At 39.4% G+C, this 22,584-nt stretch overlaps 2 protein-coding genes across 3 annotated transcripts; one reads left to right on the top strand and one right to left on the bottom strand.

Moving 5' to 3' along the window:
• Positions 1-570: 570 nt before the first annotated feature.
• Positions 571-7,193, bottom strand: LOC114246103 (E3 ubiquitin-protein ligase RNF185). Of its 2 annotated transcripts, none has more exons than XM_028178497.2 (5): positions 7,091-7,193; positions 6,675-6,833; positions 5,187-5,325; positions 4,085-4,247; positions 571-3,379 (listed from the first exon to the last, which is right to left on the bottom strand). In XM_028178497.2, coding segments are annotated over exons 1-5 (561 nt in total). In that variant the 5' UTR covers positions 7,093-7,193; the 3' UTR covers positions 571-3,281. The 2 variants fall into 2 exon arrangements, with proteins under 2 accessions (XP_028034298.1, XP_028034305.1); XM_028178504.2 differs by having other exon boundaries at positions 7,025-7,162.
• A 734-nt stretch (positions 7,194-7,927) lies between these two features.
• Positions 7,928-22,083, top strand: LOC114247450 (uncharacterized). The gene is made up of 8 exons (XM_028180431.2): positions 7,928-8,415; positions 9,038-9,270; positions 12,056-12,159; positions 13,518-13,671; positions 14,823-14,996; positions 16,561-16,896; positions 17,956-18,504; positions 18,857-22,083. Exons 1-8 carry the CDS (start codon positions 8,207-8,209, stop codon positions 19,105-19,107), a joined length of 2,010 nt encoding a protein of 669 aa, XP_028036232.2. The 5' UTR covers positions 7,928-8,206; the 3' UTR covers positions 19,108-22,083.
• The last annotated feature ends 501 nt before the right edge of the window (positions 22,084-22,584 follow it).

The following is a 22,584-nucleotide window of genomic DNA, read 5'->3' as shown; positions in this document are numbered from 1 at the left end:
TATTGTAATTAAGACACGATGCCGCGGCCGCTGCGTTCGTATTCAATCGAGGCGAGGTTTGTAGTTGTTGTTGACATTTAACATAAACTTTCTGCTTCAGTACCAAGTTAGCAATCTTTTACATCTTTTTTTTTTTTTTAGGTAGGCGGACCACCTCACGGCCCGCCTGGTGTGAAAGCCCTGGTAACCGGAGCCCATAGTCAACTACAAAGTAAATGCCGCCACCCACCTGTAGATATGAGTTCTAATGTCTCAATTTTTAGAGTACAACGGCTGCCCCACTCTTCAAACCGAAACGCATTACTGCTTCACAGCAGAAATAGACAGGGTGGTGGTACCTACCCGTGCGGACTCACATGAGGTCCTACCACTAGTAAAAAGATCGCAGATACAAGTCGTACTGAGGTCGTTATTATTCTTTTAATATTATTTGTTTTTAAATTACGTCGTCCGTAATCACAAATACTAAAATATTCGACTTGGGATTCAGAAATCAATAAAATTCAAGAACAAACCTTTAAACTTCATTTTCATAATATTTACGTACTGTGAAATTTTAAGAAAAACGTACTTAATAAATTATTTTATTTATTACAATAAAATGAACCTTCCCATTAAAATGTACGTACTTACAGCAAATACAATAACACAATAATAATATATACACGTTATATACACGAAAATATTATAATAACCATAGATTGACACGCAAAACTTCAAAATATAGCGCAAATGTAGTTAATTAAATTACTGGCGTGATTAAATTCATTTTTGAAACCGTTAGACCTTTTTACTGTTTCCTAAACTTACTACATACTACTGTTTTTCAGGAGGTAATTTTCAGCGTTTCCACCAAAATACTTTTTTACGATCTACCACCATCTTTGGTGCCACCCCTGCGCCAACCTGTGATGAGCAGCCATCAGCCCACCACACCACGAAAGCAACATCCCCACGGATGCCAAGCTGACCTCGACCTCATTGAACTCACCATGAAGTTGTGGTGCCCAAAACTTTCCTTCGAATGCGTCAATTCAACAAATTCCAACAATTGTAGAAAATTACCTTCTGATTTTCCAAACATCAATGCACGTTAATTTTAACATTAAAATAAATTACATAATATGTATTTTATTATTATGAACTTTTAAAGGTTATCATAAAAAAAGGAATGTTGGTTCAATAGGAATAAATACCAGGAATAATATTAGATTAGAACAGTGTACATACTTATTGCGAGTTTTTTTCTCCTACTAGCGGGAAACGAAGGGAAACTTTTCCAACTGCATACAAATTTGAGTTAACTTTTACGCTATCGAGAACGTTAAAAAACTCGCACTAAGCATACAGAATGGCGACAGTCCAATGATGTTTTATTTTTTAAATTTGTGTTTGAAAAATGTGTACGGAGTTGAGAGCACTGTGCCGTGAACCTGCACGTTTCCAAAACAATACTCATATTGAGCACAGGTGAGCTTTACGGTATGTCATAGTCCTGGTTAATGGATATTTATCGACATTACAACATTTGTGATGTCATTCTAACAGGCGTTCTGGTGGTGTTTTTTCTTATTTCATTTCTATGCGTCCACCTCACAAGCCACTCGGCGTTTATTGCTCATGGGCGCGCACGGACGCCACTCGATCGCTGCTCGAGGCGTGAGGTTGAGCTCTCGAATAGTTTCGTGTTTGAACTGAACGCGATATTGAGCCGTAAATATTTTCGTTCACTCGTCAAACCTCAGAAATTAAATGATTTCTTTAAGCCAGTTAGAGTTTACGTAGCGGTTGTTATTTAAGTAAAGACACCGAAATATATTTGATTTTTTTCTCAATAATCAGTTGATTGTGTTAGTTAAAACTTCATTTATTCGTTTGGTTGCTACAGTGTATAGCTTTAGTGTTAACATTATGTTTTGTTATTTCTGACGTTTATAATACTCGTAATAATTTTTGTTTTAAGTATTTTTATTTAACGCAATGTTAAAAACTGTGGGAAACATTCCGTATTCAAAACGGCGCAATTAATAAAATCAAACGATGAGAGATACGTGAGACTAAACCGTAGGTAAATTGTAAATGTTTTCATTTCGCACGGCTCGCGAATATCCAAGAACATACGGAATATTTACATAAATGTTTTCGCTTTTCAGTTCTACGAGATCCGCGCCGCATTTAATACTCGCACAGAAATATCATCGCATCAAAAATATTTCGAACTAAAATGTGTAGGTATGTACCACATCAAGGGTTTTTGATCTTTTTCCATTCATTTGGTTTAAGTGTTATGGAAAAATTAAAAAAGTTTACTGTTGATAGCCACATTCAAATTGGTGGTCGCTGATGGTGAGACGCTATTGCTCTTTTTTAATTTGACAAAAAAAAATGCAACAAATTCGCAGATATCGTTCTCATCACATAAATACAGTCAAACCTGGGTAAGTGCTCGAACTGGATAAGTGAGAAAACTTTATAAGTGAGAGTAATAGCCAGGACCCGTCATTTTAAGCTCCCAAAACCTCTATTAGCGAGAAACAGAAACCTCTGTAAGCGAGAGTCGTTTTTCCCTCATGGACCTCCGTAAGTGAGATTGCTACGTATCTATACCTCTATAAGCGACAGTCGAACTTTATTTATTTATATTATTTAGGAGGAACAAATGACAAAACAAATTACAAATTTAACATCTGCTATTTTATGACTCATTCTTAACTTTCGTGGAACTTCCTACCATTGTTTTTGTATTGTTTTCTCGTCAATATTGAAACTATTCTATTTAATGGAACTAAATAACGTTGTTATTTTATCGCATTCTTTTCGAATGGACACGTGTGCCTGTGTACCGTCCTGTTTGTCGGACTTACTCCGTTTATCGTTAATTAATTGCGAAGGAAAGTTCTGTTCTGTATCATGTCAAAACGGAAAATCAAAGTACTGCCATTAAGTGATACACTTAAAATAGTGAATGCGTTTGAATCCGGAAAATCGCCAAATTAAATTCAGAGGGTGCATTAGTGAGAAACTCGGGTTAGTGAGAAACCTCTATAAGCGAGAATGAGATAGTGCTCCCTTGAACTCTCGCTTATCCAGGTTTGACTGTATACAGATAAAAGGTTCGGTGTCTTTAATTAAATAACCACGACTTGATCTGTCACTGTCAACAAAACACTACCGTAGTCACAAGAATCAATTTTGAAAAGAACTTTAGAAGTATTGTTCTATTAAATAAATGTTTACAGAGTTATTTAGTATTGTAACCTGGTGGCAGTACTTGTGGGCGGTCAGGCGAACACCAGCCACAGCACGAACAGGATCGCGACCCACAGGAATATCTTCGATAGGAACTGCTCTTCTTCGAACTGGGCTGTGCCGCGCGGCGCTGCGGACCAAACCGATATTCTACATCCGGGCTAGGGGTGGAGGACCCGCCGGGCCATCCCTACCCCCCACCCCACCCCACCCCAACACTCGGCACTCACCCCTACCGACTCTGCAGCCAGAAGCGGACGGGTCTGGCATAAATTAATCTATACATATAAATAAAATTGGAGTGTGTGTGATTGTAATATTGAAATAACCAGTTTCTACTACATACATATGAATACATACGGGTACATACACCAAAATAACATTTTTTACAATTGTTGTTCGTCTGTTTGTTTGTTCCGGCTAATCTCTGGAACGACTGGACCGATTTTGACAAGACTCACTGATAAGTCGCTGACGATATAAGGAGTAATTTACTACTACTACTTTTTTAGACTAGTTTCACCCCGCGGCGCCACTCGCGGTACGATAATAACCGCGGGTAACATCGCGGGACTCAGCTATCAATAATAAAATTTAATATTTGCGAAACGAAACGTGGGAGGGTCGCCAATCTATCATAAAACTAAAAAATAATATAGAATCTATTAAAAACCCAATAATGCGTGTTTAGTGTTAGATGTACGCTTGGAACCCCAACTACACCTTCCATTGTCAAATGTTGATGTAAAATCTCAATGGACTTCGTGTGTTCTCAGGGCAGAGCAAAAGAGCTCATATTTCAAGGTAGGGAAATAATTATTACAAATATACAAACCGGCGCTAGGCCTTGGATCACCAAAATTAAATGTCGAGGTGAAAATTCCAAACGGGAAGGCTCCTATCCCGAACGACATGTGGAATCCCTCGCCGAAGCCGAAACCTGGGAAGCCGCTCGTACTCTCCGGCTCCGTGCGCTGTCCTGCCGGCCGGGGGGGCACCTGCGCACAATACACGTCCAGGCTTTATACCTGCTCTGATAACAATACCTCTGAGTTGGGCAAAACCAAACTTTATATGAGCAGCAATTGCTGACCAGTGGACCACAGGGTCCACTTGGTTTTAGATGCCTGTCAGAGTCTATATCACCAAGTAAGTGCCACGGACCACACTAAAGTGAGGTGAATGTATCAATACTATACTCAATAGTCACATATCTGGGCATGAAGTTAAGGTCTCAATTATATTGCTTCCAGCATTTTAACCGCCCTGCAACACTGCTGTTTAGCATAAGGGATACGACGGTAATACCGACTTGTGTGGGCTCTTAATACGCCCAACCACCGTTAACGATGCAAATCATAAAAATGTGCGGATTTGATTTTTATCATACAATGTTAAGTATAGTCTTCAATATATAAATAATTAATGCTAGGATTTTTTTATCAGGTTGATTAGAACATTGGCATAATTGATTCAAATAAAATAGGAGTGTTATGCTTTAAGTTAATTTACAAAAAAAAATTGTATTTCTTCACTAGTTTCAAAAGCTAACAAAATACGTTTTTATAGAAAATCCAACTAAAAATAGAAAATAAATTTTAATAAATTTGAATTAAAAATAGTGTAAGAAAAAATGATTTTATTGTAAAAAAGCATGGGGTGCTTTTCAGGATATTATCAAAATAACCCTTCTACTCATATATGTTCATAAAATATTTATAACTACTTGAACTAGTCGTTAAGCCGACGTTTTTAAGGGGGTCAAAATCATGTTCAGAGATTCCGTTACTCACTAACATACATACATCTGAAGCTAATAAATATTATAGTATTAAAAAGTTTCAACTGTGTTGTTGTTGACAATATTATGCTTCAGAAGTATAGAAACAACAAAAGTGGTTTCTATAATTTTACATTATTTTTTTTGTATTACTTACCTTGTTTCTTGGGTCTTCCTGTTTTGTGTTTCCTCTTCCATAGAGCGGGATCACTTTCTCTCTGCTGATGGCGGCCTTGCAAACAGGACAGACTTGCCGACTGGGTCTGGTTTCCAACCATTGATGTAAACATGGCCAGCTGCATTGTAAACAATATACCATCATAGTCTCGAAAAACACTAGTGCGCAATGAGTAGCAAGTGAACACAAGATATGGTTAAACTCAGACCTTGCATTATAAATCATATTATATAATCTCATAATATATGCAAAGATTCTCTAATAATTTAATAAGTTCAAGACCTCTCTGTTGCCAATCAGCTGACCTTTCTCATGAACATGAACGACTGGGAGGGTAAAAAATTCACTCACAAACTCAATGTTTTGGCAATAATTGGAGAGTAACTGGAAAAAGCTGGATAACGAATATTTCAGGAAATTTATTTTGCCTAGAGATATGTGTGAAAATAATTAAAAAAACACAAGGGACATTTCAATGAGGTTAAAGTTTAAGTAGGTAAATATTAATATTGTATGTTAAATTCTTATTTTGTTTAGTTTTTAATTGAACTATTTTTTTTAATTTTATTAGACTTGGCTATTTCTAAACAGTGTTGTGTTTTAAGTAGCTCCAAATATATAATATTATTTTAAACTTTTATATGATAGTGTATATGAAATTTACTTTACAATACAGTATTTTCATAAGCATAACAATTTTTTTATGTACTGAATAACAATAATATAACAGTTTATGTTGAACAAGTTCTTATCTAGAAATTCAGTAACTTTTCTGTTATAGTAGCTAAACTAAGGCAGCTAAACTGATCTGAGCCCCTGTCTGAAGAGTGTGCATCACTATGGTTCAATAATTGGCCCTACCAGCTTGAGGACGTTTTACCAGTAGGTAAAAAGCTGTATTTACTTTTTACAATATAGGAAAATTTACTTTATAGCCTTCTTTGGCTCTCCATGACAAAACAAAACTATACAGTCTTGAGAGACCCTGACTATCAAATCAATCAAATCTGAGAAAACATCAGAGGGCTGATGCTAAAGAGAAAACGCATTCAATTTTCAAATGTACATATTGTATGCCACCACCTTCTTGAGAGACCATGGCTCTACTAATCTATTTAATGTAAATCCTGATTTTAAAGATCTGTTTTAAAATATAGAATTAATTTTGATTAAAATAAATTGTCTTTTAACATTTTTAATAAATCAATAAATAGATAGATACAATTATGTTGTAGCACAAAGCACAGCTGTTCCCATTCATAGTTCATTCCATTCAGTGTATTGATTTTACTGCATTACAAGGTCAATGGTAAGTAATGAGAATGAATAATAATGAGCATAGTTTAATGCAAATTATTCAAATGATATTTTACCTTTTCAATTGTTGTGTGAATATTCATAAAAAATCTTTCAGCCATTAGATTTGAATCTAATTATTTACTGTATTAATTACGACAATGAGCTCACCAGAAGAGGTGGCCGCACATACTGACGACTGCATCACGGGCTGTGTCCAGACAGATGTTGCATTCTAGCATTCTTTCGTCATGTTTGTCTTCTTCGCCACCAGCGTCGCCCCCAGGCGCCGAGGGGCTCGCTCGGGCTTGACTAGTCTCCGCCATTTCCCTACATTACGAAATATTTAATAATCACAACTTGACATTCTTTTTGGAACTAAAATTTATGAAGCGTTATCACGATACTGGTGTAGTGACGTTCGCTTGGATGTTATTGTGACACGACAAAATATATTGAAATTATAAATTTATAACAAGTTATTGTTTGCAGAAAAAGGTCAATAACAATACAACACTTGCCACTTTAAATTTGATGTTTGAGTTTATTATTTCATATAGAAACTTGTTAATAAATAAATAAATCACATTTCCAATCCCGTGGTATGCTGATTGCTGATCTGTCAGTAGATGTCATTCATTGTCAATAAATCTTGATTGTCAATTGTCAGCTGTGAGGACAAGGGTCCCATGACAGTCGATATTTATGGAAAATATTGGAACTCGCAGTAATCCTTAATCTTTTCTACAGTATACGATATCTGATATGGGAAGTAAATACAAAAAAGCGATTAAGATTTATTTTATTTAAATTATTTTTCAAATAAGGAAAGATTTGTAATTGTTTATTTCGTACCTTTACCAATGAATGGAAAATTATTAAAATTATGCCTCTTTAAAAATAGAAGTATATTTCTAACACTGGGTAATACTAAATTAACCCTTATGATCAGATGAGTTGGTTGTATAATAGAGTTATCTAATTATCTAGGGTAGGCCACACGCTGGTGGCTACACGCACTTTTTATTTATGTTGTCATAATTACTAAAACAGTAAGAGTACATTTTGAAAACAAGATAAAAAACCACTTATTAGGTATATTAGTTTAATCAAATATAAAATTACGGTAATTTAAAATTACTGAAAAAATTATGTTTTCATGAAAATAAGTTTTGGTACAATTTTTCCTTAGGCATAAACAACCTTGTCATTTTAAAAAAAAGCCGAGACCAGGTCTTATATGATTTATATTATATCCTGAAATAAAAAAATCATTACGGCCGAAGCGAAGTCCTCTATAATTTCTTCCTGAAATAAAATTTTTAATAAGGCCGAAGCCAAGTCTTGTAATATATTTTCCAATCCTGGTACCAACCAAAGACAATAATAATCACTACATACCGTAAACAACAATTAATCTTTACTCTTTGCTATTAATCAATGAGAATCAACGAGAACTAAAAGGAAAATGGTTGAACGATCGCTACTCTTAGCACCCATTCGCCAATAGGGAGAAATCCAGTTTTAAAACACTATCGTAATTCTTTATTTAAAACGTTTAATAGATAGTTTTGACTCTAAAAGTAAGATTTTTTGAAATGAAGTGCAAAATATGTTGAAAAACAAGTGACGTCACGTCAAGAATCAGCTGAGGTGCGAGGGAAGTTCTTCATAAAGGTGGTGGTAGAAAAGAATCATTAAAAATGGGAGGTGCAGTGAGTTCAGGGCGTGATAATAATGAGTTGATTGACAACCTGATGAGAGGCAAATACATCCGTTCCGCGGAAGTGGAGAACGTATTCCGGGCACTCGATCGTGCCGATTACATGTCTTCAGAAGTACGGGATCAGGCGTATAAGGACCTTGCCTGGAGGAATGGATCTCTGCATATGTCAGCACCGTGTATTTACAGGTATGTTGAAGGTGGTGGAAAAACATTGTATTTATTTTCCTTTGTAATCAGAAATTAATAATTACTTTGGATTATTAAGTGCTGATGCAAGTCTAGTAATAAAAACAAAGGTACATCAAAACAAAAAAATACACGAAATAAAATAAAAATTCATTACAATACAAATTGTTAACAGCCATATTGTATGTTACTTAAACTTATCAGAATGTTTATCATGCTTGACCTGTATCTATTTATATATGTTTATAACAATATTTCAACATAATTTTCACTAAGTCGTCACTTTGACCAATGTGACACACTTGATCAAAGATAATATAATAATTTGAGTACTTTGTCGAAATATCTTAACTCAAATAACCAGAATAGAAAAAAACAAATCTTGTATTTGTTTTTTTTCTTAGTTTGATTAGCTTTAATGTTCGTTTATTTTTCAAATTTGAGCTACATACATACATGGATTGTTGTATAAATAATTTATAATATTACATTATGTTTGTTAAATATCTGCCAGAAATGGCTTATGATTACACTATTACATATACTATTATAAGTAATTTGGAATGCAATAAATGAACTATCTCTCTGTATTGTGATAATTAGTAATCTTTTATATCTTCAGTGAAGTAATGGAAGCCCTAGAACTGAAAACAGGCTTAACTTTCCTGAACGTCGGCTCTGGGACAGGTTACTTGAACACCTTGGTTGGTCTGATAATTGGAACCTCCGGCATAAATCACGGCATAGAAGTCAATTCTTTTGTCGTAGACTATTCCAACAAGAAACTTTCACATTTCATTGAGAACTCTCCAACTTTAGATGAATTTGACTTTTGCGAACCAAAGTTCTTTTGTGGTAAGTCTTTAATATTTGGTTGTTTGTTTATATGAACTGTTGCAATAAATGGTGGTTGATTTTTATACGTTTACATATGGTACACAAACCACGTTATAATGATCTTCTTGTTGCATGATATACATTTAATCGTGTGAAAATGTCCGATTTAGTTACAATTAATCGTCATTTGTGAGAAGTGCTGTTTTTCCTTTTTCATTTGAAGAAAATTGCTCTGACTGAAATAATTGTGTTGTGAAGTTGTAACGATTCATGACCATCTGCATTAGGGAAAGCCAAAAATCTTGAAGGACTCTGAATTAGAGAAATTGCTTAATGCAGATCTGTGTCAATCAAAGTTCAGCTTACTTCAGCATTAAGAGTAACAGGCCAAGTCGTTTCCAAGCAATTGCACGCGTTGGGAATGATACAAAAGCACTGATCTTTGGTTCCTGAGTTGAAGACAAGAACTCTAGGGTGTTGTTTTTTCGTCCGTGAACAAACATGTGCTCCAAACATTTAAAAAGAAGGATTTTCTTCATGGTATCGTGAAAGATGATGAAAAATGGATTCAATGTGAAAAATTGAAGCAACCTAAAGAAAACTTGGGAACTACTGATGTTTCTATATCGTTAGCTTTACCGAATATTCACAATAAGGCTACGCTGTGTATTTGGTGGGAACAATTGTTTATTATGAGCTTTTGGAACCAAATGAAAACATCACTGGGGAATAGAATCGAAGTTCATGTGATTAAACTGAGCACTGCATGAAAAATGGTAACAATCCACCAGAGCTATAGTAAAATGATTCTCCTGGAAGCCATCACTCAGCCTCATGTTGCCAACCCCATTGAAGCCTACTTGAAATGTTCAAATAAGACATATTACTCTTCCCCCCGTATTCCGCAGATAGTGCACCATACTATTATTATTTATTTCATTTAATGATACAAAATCAGAGTGATCTGCAGATCCGGTCATATACAGCTGTCAAAGAATGGCTTAATTTTTGCATAGCATCAAAATACAAACACTTCTACCCTCAAGGTAAATCTGTCAGAATCAGGAAAAAGCTGTAGCAATACTTTGAAGTTCACTTGTAAGCATTTTTTCGACAACAGGGTTATATTTGCATCAAAGAAGCAGTAAGGACTTTGTTGCAACTTTATGTATGAGTGTGTCAATCATTATCTCAAGAGAAATGAAGTCGTTGTGGCCTAAAGGATTAGACACCCGGTGAAATCGTATCAAGCGATGCAACCGTGTTCGAATCCGAAAAAAAAAGATAAACTACTTGGTTAAGGTATTATTTTGTCGACTAGATAATTTGATGCCATGTTGCTTATATAGCTATGACACTAATAGTGTCCTTTTGCCGCAGAATTGCATAGATACTTTGACTTCTACAATCTGATAAGTACTTGAATGATAGTTAATAACGATAAATTTAACAGTGTTGGTAGTTTTAATTAATTATATTGAGTGAACTTGTTTGAAACAAAGCAGATTAAGTTTTTTTTTTGTTCTAACTACTGTTTCATTCGAAATGGACTACCACATTATACATATTTCGTACATACTAATGTACATATTTCGTACATATTTTATACACACACATATTTCGTACATACTAATGTATGAAATATGTATATTGTTCTACCTCAACAAATTGTCTCAATAACAAAAGATGCCTGATCATTCATTTGTAACTCTATGGATATAAACATGCCACCTGCAATGCTGACCAATTAGAGGAAGGGTAGTTCACAATGTCCCACGACATTATTAGTTCAGAAGTTTCAAGAAATAGATGGGTTTCAGATAATGCAATAAACACAGCATGACCTGATTTTGCTGGTACAATAATAGTATATTAATATCAATATAATTATAGTATCAATACAATTTTCGTTTACAATCTATAGTAGCAGAATGTCGAGCTATGTTAGCTGCAGTAGTCTAGTAGACGGAGCTAGTTACAATCCACACACATTTAGAGCAGCTGTTCTCTTGTGTAGTTAAAATCCGGAGTAGACATTTTTTTTAAACAATTTTTCTCCTGTGTCTTCTCTGGTAACCTCCACAGTAATCTAATGAAGTTGAAACTGTACAGCTGTTAGATTTGTTTAATTGACGGATCAAGTTTTGATCAAGATTTGTTTAATTGACGGATTAAGCTTTGAGTCAGTAAATTTAAACAGACCGAGTTTAAGTTGAGTTGAGCAAACTTCGACCACATATTACGTGCCACAAATGAGCGTACTCAACCACCCACCTAACAAATAATTATGTACTTCTCCACCTTCCTCCTTGCGTCGTTCTCCTCATTACTGAGGGTCGTGACTCCCCCGCTGCATCGACCTCTTTTCTACGATTGTTCTCCATCTGCTTCGATCCTTGGCCTTGTGGAGGGCATCGTGGAGCTTGATTATGTACTGTGAATATAAAAAAATTTTAGTCTTTCATTTACCCAAAGAGGAAAACTTTGTATGTTCTTTGGCACTTCAGGTCTTGTTCCCTGTTTTGAAAGTGGCACCTGTGACCGACAAGCTGAGAAATGCGCGTTTGGGATGGTATGGACATGTGATGAGACGAAATAAAAGTGAGGTCGGTAAGAGAATGTTAACTATGAATGTGGAAGGATGTAGAGGAAGAGGTAGACCTAAGAAGAAATTCCCGGTTCCCGGAAAATCCCGGTTCAGTAGGTACTATTTACCGCTGAAGGATATATTACAATCCTTTGTCACATTAAGAATTTAGAAAGTGAATATAAATGATTCATAGTGGATTAATTTCGAAAACAGGTAACGGCTTGTGTCTGGCGCCACTTCAGTCCACGTACGATCGTGTGTACTGCGGAGCCGGGTGTCCCTATGAATATCAGAATTATTTCAAGCAGTTAATAAAGGTATGTTGGTTTATTTAAAAAAAAGTACAAACGAAATACAGATTTTAATTAAATGGATGAATCGAGAAGGAACGGGAACGTATACCTGGAGATTTCGACGCTTATAAATCGACGGTGCCGTATGTCATCTCTGTAGTGATTCTGAAGACGTGCGCTTTTTATGACCCCAAGAAGGGTAACTGGTCGGATCCCTAGTCACAGGCAGCTATCGCGACAACTTCCTTGTTACCAGTTTACGGAATCCCCGAGAGCCTGCAAGTGGTTCGCTTGTTTTTTCGGTGGACGAAAGATCAAATTAGTCGTCGACGGCTGACGTATCACAGCCATGTATGCGGGTGGTCTATAAGATTTGGTGCTCTCTTCCACGATTTTCAGCTGATATCAATAAATTGGTACCCATGATAACACGCGGGATGCGCGCTGGCTAGATCATCAGATGAGGGGGTCAAAACTTGTGCCTGAAGTGGAGAGCTCCCGGATTGGGTAACCTAAAGTCTGGAAAACAATTTAGTAGCTTGTGCGTTTACTGCGCAGAAGAGTCCTTTCATTCACGACTCCATACTTCCAAGGAGCATACCTGAAAACTTTAGAGTGTATAGAATTCTTCAATTGGAGTCAACATTATTAAAATATTTCTCATTTCGAGTGCAACTACGGTACGGCCCATCTGATGGTAACTCGTTCATGGACATCGATAATACTTAGGGCATAGACAAGCCGCTGCCAACTACTGGGGAATCTCCTCGAACCTTTGAAAATGGTTATGTCATGTGCTCGGGAAACGCCGCGGAGGAGAGTTGATTCTAGAATCGGACGGTACATGGGAACAAAGATATTTGGAAACGCATTGTTGTTGAAAGCAGCGATTTGAGGTAGAATGGGAAAACTCTTCTACGGTGGCGGGATTCTTCCTATTCGTACACTCTTGACAGAGTGGTCGTGGTCATGCATCAGTCGGATCCTGCGATACCGATGCTCTCGCGATGCGACGCCATGTGGCACGATGTGGCGGGATATGCGATGGTAAAAAAGAGTTATAACAATCCCTCAAAGCACTCGCTAAAGAGTATACGGTACAAAACACAGTGAGAACCGAAGTCCCTCCGTGGACCAAGAGATTCAAAAGAATCTGTGAGAACGAGTGTAAACGGATACTCCTTGGAATAGCAGCCTCTTTACAAGGGGTCCTTTTCCGCAGTGAAGGTGGAAACATGTGTCTTCAATTTAAGTAAATTCGATTCACCTCACTCGGTTACTCGCCCCAGAGACTTCTCCACACCACAAGTCTCGATCGCCTCTTCTGAACTATCGAATGAGAAAAACCCTATAGTTTGTAATATGCATATGTTTATGTTCAGGTGGGTGGTATACTTGTGATGCCACTAAATGATAACTTGATCCAAGTCAAGCGAGTCTCGCCAACTGAATGGACCACCAAGAACCTGCTTCATGTTTCGTTCGCGTCCCTGAAGGTGCCAACGAAGGAGGAGAGCACCGAACACGTTAAACTTGGTGAGCGGACCTTCATGGCGATCAAAACAACCACATTTTGTAGTTTTTTAGTTAAAATATTATAGATGCATGAAATTTCTATCAATTGTAATCAATTTCATAGGTACAAATACTCAATATGTAGGAAGTGGTCGGAATCAGCAGTATGGTCACAGGTATATTTATATTACTACTGTGACTACTTTCAGGATAATTGTTAGGATAAATAATCTTTAGGAAACGACTTGTCGTTGCCGAGTGTTGTGGCATCGATGCTCGGCGACGACGAGTCGTGGAAGGCGATGCTCGACTTCTGCGAGTGCACCATCTCGCAGAAGGAGGCGGCGGGGCGCGTTAGAGACGCGCCCCGCCGCCGTCGAGCGGGGGCCAGGGAGGCGGATCTCGCCCAAGCTCTGGCCCTCTCAAGTGTTTCGGGTCCCCCTCATATGTCGGTCTGCGGACCGGCGAGGGGGACCTAAGAAGACGTCGTGCAAGCTGCTCTGCACGCGTTTTACGCAAGAGCATCCGGGTGATGGAAGGCCGGCTATCCTCGACCCACGCTGGTTCTGACCCAGCGGGGTATTCCGTAGGATAGCTCACTCTAACCGGCGCCATCTAGGCGGGCTCCGGATAGCCTGCCGACCGAGAGGGCTGGTGGTCGTGGCGCCGACGACCGCCAGTCCGGCGTCCCGAGGGGGAGGGTGATGGGAGAGATGTGCTCCGCACTAAACACTTCACTTTCCCCCCTTTGCCTTTTCATGAGTTCTGTCTCATGTGAGGTTGGACGTTGGTTGTTGAGCGACAGGAGGCTTTAGTCGGTTCGACTCCGACATGCTCCGCCCGCCGTCCCCAGTGGAGGGCGGAAGTCCGGCGATTTCCTCCTGACCAAAAAAAAAAAAAGGATAAATAATCTTGATATTAACATGTTTTAAACAGTTCTATCGAATTAATGTACTTGAATGAAACGGTAAACGACAGTAGGGTCTTCGATCTGTTAAAAGAATACAAAGAAATGTTGACTTTCTCATTTAAAATAAAATAGAGTGGATGAGTGTTTGGCAAATATGTACTTAGTGTAGAGGAAAGAGGTCTTTTAGGATCTATTATTAAATAATGTGCGTCAGGATCAATTATAATTAAAAGTTGTTTTGTATGGTGCGTCGCGTACACAGACGAGCTGTGCCCGGTCCGGCTGCAGGCGCTGTCCCGCGGCGCCGTCCGCAACACGGTCCGCGCCGTGCTGGTGCAGCGCCGCGCCGAGCTGCGCACCGTCAGCGCCGGGCCCCCGCCGCGCGGCCGCCGCGTGCCGCGCCGCATCCGCATCCCCTTCGACGACAGCGACGCAGGTACCCCAGAGCGTCACGACTATTCTTTGAACAGTTGAGAGACTGCGGGTAGACAGTATATCTTCGCGAGACTCGCGAAAAATTAAAACTAAACTTTTGTTAACTTAATTTAATAAGAATATTGTTTTCCGGTCTTAGTGAAGTAGGATATGTATACTAATATTATAAAGCTGAAGAGATGTTTGTTTGAACGCGCTAATCTCAGGAACTACGGTCCGGTTTGAAAAATTCTTTCAGTATTAGATAGCCCATTTATTGAGGAAGGCTATAGACTATATAACATCACGGTAAGATCAATACAAGTGGAGCACCAATAAAGAATGTTTCAAAATAAGGGTTTAAATAGCTCATTAACATTCTACAATTCAAAAATATTTTCACTTTCCACGTAAATGAAGTGGGGAGTAAAATTTAGCGTTATGCCAAGGTAACTATTCCACGCGGACGCAGTCGCGGGCAAAAGCTAGTCTCGAATAAATATTTTAGCCTTGTTTGTGTAAATTGGGAGTGAGTCGTCCCACTGGGAATGTCGGAAGAATGGGTCGTCTCAAAGCTAAGCTGGGTCGTAGCTCGCGCCGCCGCAGCGCCTGGACTAGGAAGTAAGTGACTGTTCTCGTCATACTTCACCCAGAGTTTAATTTGTAGTCGAAATGACAAATTTATTATGTAGATTCTTGTTTTAATTGATAATAAGTCTTTCTGTCTCGCTCTAGGACTGTAACCGTCACTTAAGTGAGTCTGGGATTGCTTGTTGTTGTTCTGAAGGTCTCTCAATTAAATACTGTCATTACTGACTTATTATTTAACTGGAAGTCTGATTGCGCCTAGATGAGCATACCAAACCATTGTACCAATGCAATCGAGACTACCATGTAGTGTATCGACGTGGGCAGTGACGCTCACGTAGTGGTGCCCATGGGCTGCTGGAAGCTGTCATCACATCACTTTCAATAGTCCTTAAAATGATTTGAACACGAGGCTACGCTCAATAAATACAGAAGCGCTCGAAAGTTTATATCACGACACCATAAAATTGGTAAATATTTCTTAGAACATTAAAATAGATAAAGGCAAGTGTCAGTGTAGTGGGGAGCTTTATCATTGCGAGTATTTAAACAATTGCTATAGAAAAGCCGTCATGAATGCGCTTAAAGCAAACAGAGAAACAAACCTAAATTGATCGTATTTGTAAAGATAGGAATTATGTGTTAAAATCTATTTTTTCAACAATGTCAAAATAATTTTGCACCTCCATTTTCTTTATTTAAAAAAACATGTATGTTCTCAACATGGTCTAGTGGTCATTATTTTGTGGAACATTGAATATCCATCAATAAAAAGAATATTGTATTATGATACACATTTATTTCTAGTTAGTTGAAATAATATGTTTGTCAAAATACTTTTGAGCGCTACTGTACATGTAGAAGACATTTGAGGGATGCACACAATGTTTATTTCTCTCCGTCCCGATAGTGTTATCTGACATTTTTCATTCCAAATTGTTTAATGACTCTTATTTATAAATCTCGATTGTTTTAAAGTCTAGTCTTTTGTGTCGCAGAGGAACTGAACAGTCTTCACGACTTGGACCGCGAGAGCGGAGCCAACGAAATGAACGCTCTGCTCAATTTAGTTCTGAGCATGGGACAGAACCGCGTGGCCGGAGCCCTCCGGTTCGACTCGATCGACGCCTCCAACACTTCCGAAGAGGAAGGGGACCGCCGGGCGAGCGGCCGGTCGGGGGGGGAGGAGGACAGCGGGGAGAACGAGCAGAGGGCGGAGGGCAATGAACAAAGAGATGAGCCGCCAGCGGAGGGGCAGCCGTCGCAGCTCGAGCTGTGCCGGGAAATTGTCATGTTCCAGTTCCGCGGATCCCGGGCCAGGGCGCCGGCTGTAGGTGAGCTCACAGCCGCCGACATGACGTCACTGCTTGTCGCGACGGAGGTGGACGCTTGCATGACTTCGTATTACGCCACTATTGTTAAACACTAAATTTACAAATCGAAACAATCACATAACTTCAAATTCGAAGTCCGTCCGTGGGCCGTGAGGCCCGACGCGCGCTTCGACGTCTCTTCTTCCAACACAATAAGCTATTGCCATCGCTGTCTACTATTTAGATCAATTAAATACTATAAAACACAATGCTCGACAAATATGTATAGTAAGCGGCACGTAAGTTGGCAAGGTTTTGGTGTAGTGGGGGTAATGTCGCGCATAATGCACATTGCAACAAAAAAATGGTCACTTTTATTGCCCGCATATAATTTAATTTTGTTTTATTAAATTTTTTATTTGCCATATATTATTTTTAAGCCTGTGTGTTTAGAAGAAAGTTAAAGAATAGAGAGGAATTCGTGAAATGTATAAATAAAATACAATTAAAAGTTAAGAACCTTATTTAAAAAAATATACTTAATATTAAAAATTATGTGCCGCCGTCGTCACTATCATTTTCTAATAGTGCTACCCCTTGGATTAAATTTATGGTAGCATCTGAGCTGGTGGAAGGAGTTGGCTCCTCATCGTTGACATAACGAAGAGTCGCTGTCGTCACTGGCGTAAATAATAAAACGCTCAGTGACTGAATCGACTATATGGTCATTGGTATTTGGTCCTGGCATTGCAAACAAACTTAAAACAATAACACTCGTAACAAAAACTAAATTTAAAACAATAATAACAACTCGTAACAAAAACTCAATATAAACAAAGGGTTTCTACAACTTTAGTAGGCGCATGTGTAACGGGAGCGAACGGAACGTGGACGCGGTGCGGGAGGGGAGGGTCGACTGACTCACCAATCGCGCGCTCGGAACGGTGCTACGTCTTTCCCCGCGTCCCGCTTGACAACCAAAGAGACCTAAAAAACGACTTCTGCGCATCTAGCGACTCTTGCCAGTTACATGCCGGGGACTATACCTAACATTAGTTTAACGCACAACCGTATTCGCAGATTCGACTCAAGCTCGCCGATCATCCAGCCGCTCCAACTCCAGCGACAGAGCGTCAGACTCCGGCGGAAACAACGAGAACGATGCCGGGAACCAGAAACCCAACCCTAGTCCAGACAAAACGAAGGAGTCCAAATTCAAGAAGCTCCGAACCGGGAGCGGGACCTCGGACGCGGAGCCCGAGCCGGGGACGTCCCAGACCGTCCAGACTGAGAGCGCAAAGACTGAAGATGCTAAAACTGATGAAGAGTCCAGCACGAAACAGGAAAAAATTGAAAATTCGGTTTCGCATTCGAGCGATGCAGACGAAAGCCTGGTGAAGGATTCCCTTAGCACTGAGATGGAGTGGGAGGAGGGGGGTAAAGATGGGTCCAGCGATGAAGAAGACACTTCGAAGGACTTCGACAAGAAACGACAGAAACTGGACAGCGGAATAGGAGAGGAGAACTCGCCCGGGGGATCGTCCCCGGAGAAGACTGAGCCCAGGAGCGACGGCTCCGATGCTGTGCAGTCCGACAGGAGCCTCGAGGAAGACGATGATCATCAACGAGGTACATCAACGGTTACGTGCGCGACCCCTCTGTCCGTGGAACATTGAAACGAAGTTTTTTGTAAATTCATGTTCAGAAATCTTTATTTTTTTACTGGTGGTAGGACCTCTTGTGAGTCCGCGCGGGTAGGTACCATCGCCCTGCCTGTTTCTGCCGTGAAACAGTAATGCGTTTCGGTTTGAAGGGTGGGGCAGCTGTTGTTACTATACTGAGATCTTAGAACTCAACTCATATCTCAAGGTGGTTGGCGCATTAGCGTTGTAGATGTCTATGGGCTCCAGTAACCACTTAACAACAGGTGGGTTGTGAGCTCGACCAACCACATAAGCAATTAAAAAAAAAAATTTTTCAGCGAGACCTCGCAGACCCAAGCGCAGCCATCGCGACGTAGAAACTAGGTCGTCGTCTTCGTCCTCGTCCTCCGAGGAAGAGATCCCGCGGAAGGTGGACCGCGCCACGAAGAAGAAGCGTCGCGCGTGCCACGCCGCGCTGGACGTGCGGCGGCTGCGGCTGTCGCTGCTGCTGCGCCGCGAGCTGTACGCGCTGCCGCTGCCGCCCGCGCTGCGCCACTACGTCAACTACGGCCGCACGCCGCCCGCATGAACCACGGAGGCCCTCCGCAAGCTGGCGTACTTGCAACGCAGCCTGCGCGAGGGCGAGGCCGTCATCACCGACGACGCCTTCGAGTGGCTGTTCTAGGGCCCCCCACTCGACACCACTTGTAAATAATATTATAGTAGCGTTTGGGATTTATTTGGTGCTTTTTGTACTGATAAACTCATTTAATGTCGTGTATATTGGAGCAGTAGAATTTGAAGTTTTATGGAATTTCGATTACGTAATAATATTGTGGTGAACTTGTCCCGCTCGTCCTTTGTACGTCAATGATTTACGTTAAGTTACGTTGTAGATTTTTTATTTGTTACTTCTACTAGAATTTGATGTTGAATTCAATCAATATTAATGGCATTAACATTGCTGACAGACTGCCAATATTTCTAAGTAATGATGGGATTAATTATTCAACTTTTCAAGTTTTATATTCAATTAGAGAAAACGTAGAATAAATGTTGTATTAAGATTTTTGCGCCAAATGGTTTCACCCTGGCCCCCGGAACCTCGACCCTGACGTTCAACAGGGCATTGTCCGAGTTTGCTGAGTGCGATTGATTTTGTTAGTTTGTATTACTCATTACATCAACTATCACCCACCCACTAAGTTCTTTAAAGGAACGATAAGCTAATTGAACTGGCACATAAAAACAAATTCTTAACTATGAAATACCGGACGGCTGTTATCGCGGGCGTTCAAAGCTGTAATGATTAAAGAAACACGTGATTAAACGGTAATAATATTTCTAATCATGTTTCCTTTGTAAAACTTGGAAAAGCCCAAATAAATACTAATACTGGCATCGGTGGGTAGTTTGTGTAGGTGCAAGTTCATTGAACCTATAAAAGTTCGTTCTAAAGTTGAATACTACCGTCACCGACGTCACCCTTACATGGCTGGTACAGTAAACGCGAGAAACAATGTAAAATGGTTATAATATATGTAATATGTATGAGTTTGATAATTTTATTTCATCACACTTGTTCAAGCCAATGTCGAATTGCATATTGTCTTCTGTACTGTCTAACTTAATGTGTTTGTTTAATGTAAATGTTAGTTTATGTAAATTTAATTATTATTATTATTAAATGTTATTTGTAAACTTTTTATTAATACATTTTTTTATTTAACCGTAATACTGTTGTATGACGTCACGTGCAGTCCGTTACTTTAATTTAAAAGGTAATAGATAAAGATGCTCACAGTGTCGATGCCCTCCGTGGCCCAGCTTAGCGATGGGGTATTATAAGGAAGAGAATTAAGATTATAAAATAAAAGATGATGTGAGCGTCGCGCCGGGCGCCAGAACTGGACTGGCAGCGTGGCCTGTAAGGCAGTGCTCTGTGCGCTTAGCGCGAGTTTTTTAACGTTCTCGATCGCGTAAAAGTTAACTCAAATTTGTATGGAGTTGGAACAGCGCCCCTAGTGGCAAACGAAGGGAACATTTTTATGGAGTTGAAACAGCTTTTACGCGGTCGAGAACGTTAAAAATCTTGCACTTAGCACGCTGAAGTGTGTTCACGATTGCTCAGGGTTAACAGTATTACTGTTAATCAATCTGTAGCTTTAACAAACTAACATAAACATATATAACACATCTCACACTGGCTCACTCTGGTCCAGCGACGGCACCGCGTATGTGACGGTAGTTAATTTGCAATTTTCTTGTGAACGCTACACATCTTGGTACTTTCTCTGACAGCGCATTTTCGAATCGTTCTAATTTTTTTTTGTCGGTAACTAAAAGACATGCAATTTTAATTATAAACATATAGTGTTTCTGGTATTTTTGTTTAAATTAGAACGCACTGCATTGTGTTTGACAGTGTGATACAAAGTTTTGGTCGATCAAATTTATACGGACATTAATCTCCTTTTTTTTACTGTGGCGCAAGTATATATTAACTGTAGATTTTATCTATGTTTCGTACGAATATAAAAAATAATAATACAGTAAGTAGGAATATATTATAATCGTCTAGTTTTTGTCACGATGCAACGCCATCATCTTATCTTATAAACTATAAAATGTTGTATTTCGATGATATTTAGCTGTAGGTTGCCATTACTGTCGGAGTGACGCTGCTGCGATATAATACATTATCCAATTCAATAAACAGTACGTGGGCAAAAAGATCTGTATGGTTTTATGAGTATACAGACGTACTGATGTATCTTGATGCGCTCACAGAGGCTCACGTCTAGTGAAGCGTTCCGCAGCGAACTTAGTAATGTTTAAGTAATGGCACGATCGTTGTAAGCCCTTTACCCTTGACTCCTTCCTATGTGTTGTATCGGATAGTCAAAATGAGGAATTCGCCTTTGGAATTTTCGAATGTCTATATGTTAATAAAACGCTCGTCCAGCTCGGCGGCTAGTTCGTTACTGATCCATAAATAATACACATAATATTTTACCGATCTATTTATTATAATTGGCCAAGAATTAGAATTGCACACATGCTCATTCAAATTGCAAAGTCGAATTGTCATTTATCGATATTCTTAATCGTCTAATGATAAAAAAAAATATTAATTGTATAAGGTCAATGTGCGCACGCGTTCGAAAACCCTTTGCATTTTTGTTATCTGTGTCATAACGATGCAACCATTGAGCCCACGCGCGGAACAAACTCGTCACATGACGCCGCGTGACGTGGACGGCCAGTGTTACCAGATTAAATTCAGCGGATTGCAACTATTCAACGTGCGACAAGTAAACACGACGCTGGGAGCATAGCATCGCATCGCATCGTACCGCACACCGCAGCTTGGGCTCAAGATGTCTCTTTTTTTTAAATAAGTCGCTGTATTTTTGGGGAAAAGTCTCTTGTGTTTAGTCGAGTGTGCGCACACAAGCTTCGGAAAGTTGCGTATAATCGTTACTAATTTGTGTAAATATTATTGTATTTTTAATTGTTTTGTTGTATACTCAATGCATAAATAAACATCTTATGATATTCGGAATGTATTTTTCTTTATAATTCCATTAGACCGGCTTACGGTTCACCCGGTATAAATGCTTATCGAAGCCCAACAGATATGAGGTCTATGTCTCAATTTTGTTGGATGATCCCAGTAGAGCCATTGAAATGGGCACACATGATGGCTTCGCTGCAGAAATAGAGTCGTGGTTATGTCCGTACGGATCCAGCCTTCCAATAGTACATGCAATCGTAATATATTTGGCAGAGTACTCTTTAGAGAAGGGTGGTATAATGCTAGGTCACACCAAGCAGTCATCAGCCGTTTCCGTACCTACTTTTTATTTATTGCTTATGTAGGTGGATGAGCTCACGGCCCACCTGTTTAAGTGGTTACCGGAGTCCATAGACATATACAACGTAAATGCCGCCACCTACCTTGAGATATAAATTCTAAGCTTTCAGTATAGTTACAACGGCTGCCCCACCCTTCAAACCGAAACGCATCATTGCTTCACGGCAGAAATAGGCGGGGTGGTGGTAC

The sequence above is a fragment of the Bombyx mandarina genome, chromosome 10 (genome assembly GCF_030267445.1).
Source record: "Bombyx mandarina strain Sakado chromosome 10, ASM3026744v2".
Classification (NCBI taxonomy): domain Eukaryota; kingdom Metazoa; phylum Arthropoda; class Insecta; order Lepidoptera; family Bombycidae; genus Bombyx; species Bombyx mandarina.
This window is presented reverse-complemented; position numbering and strand designations above follow the sequence as displayed.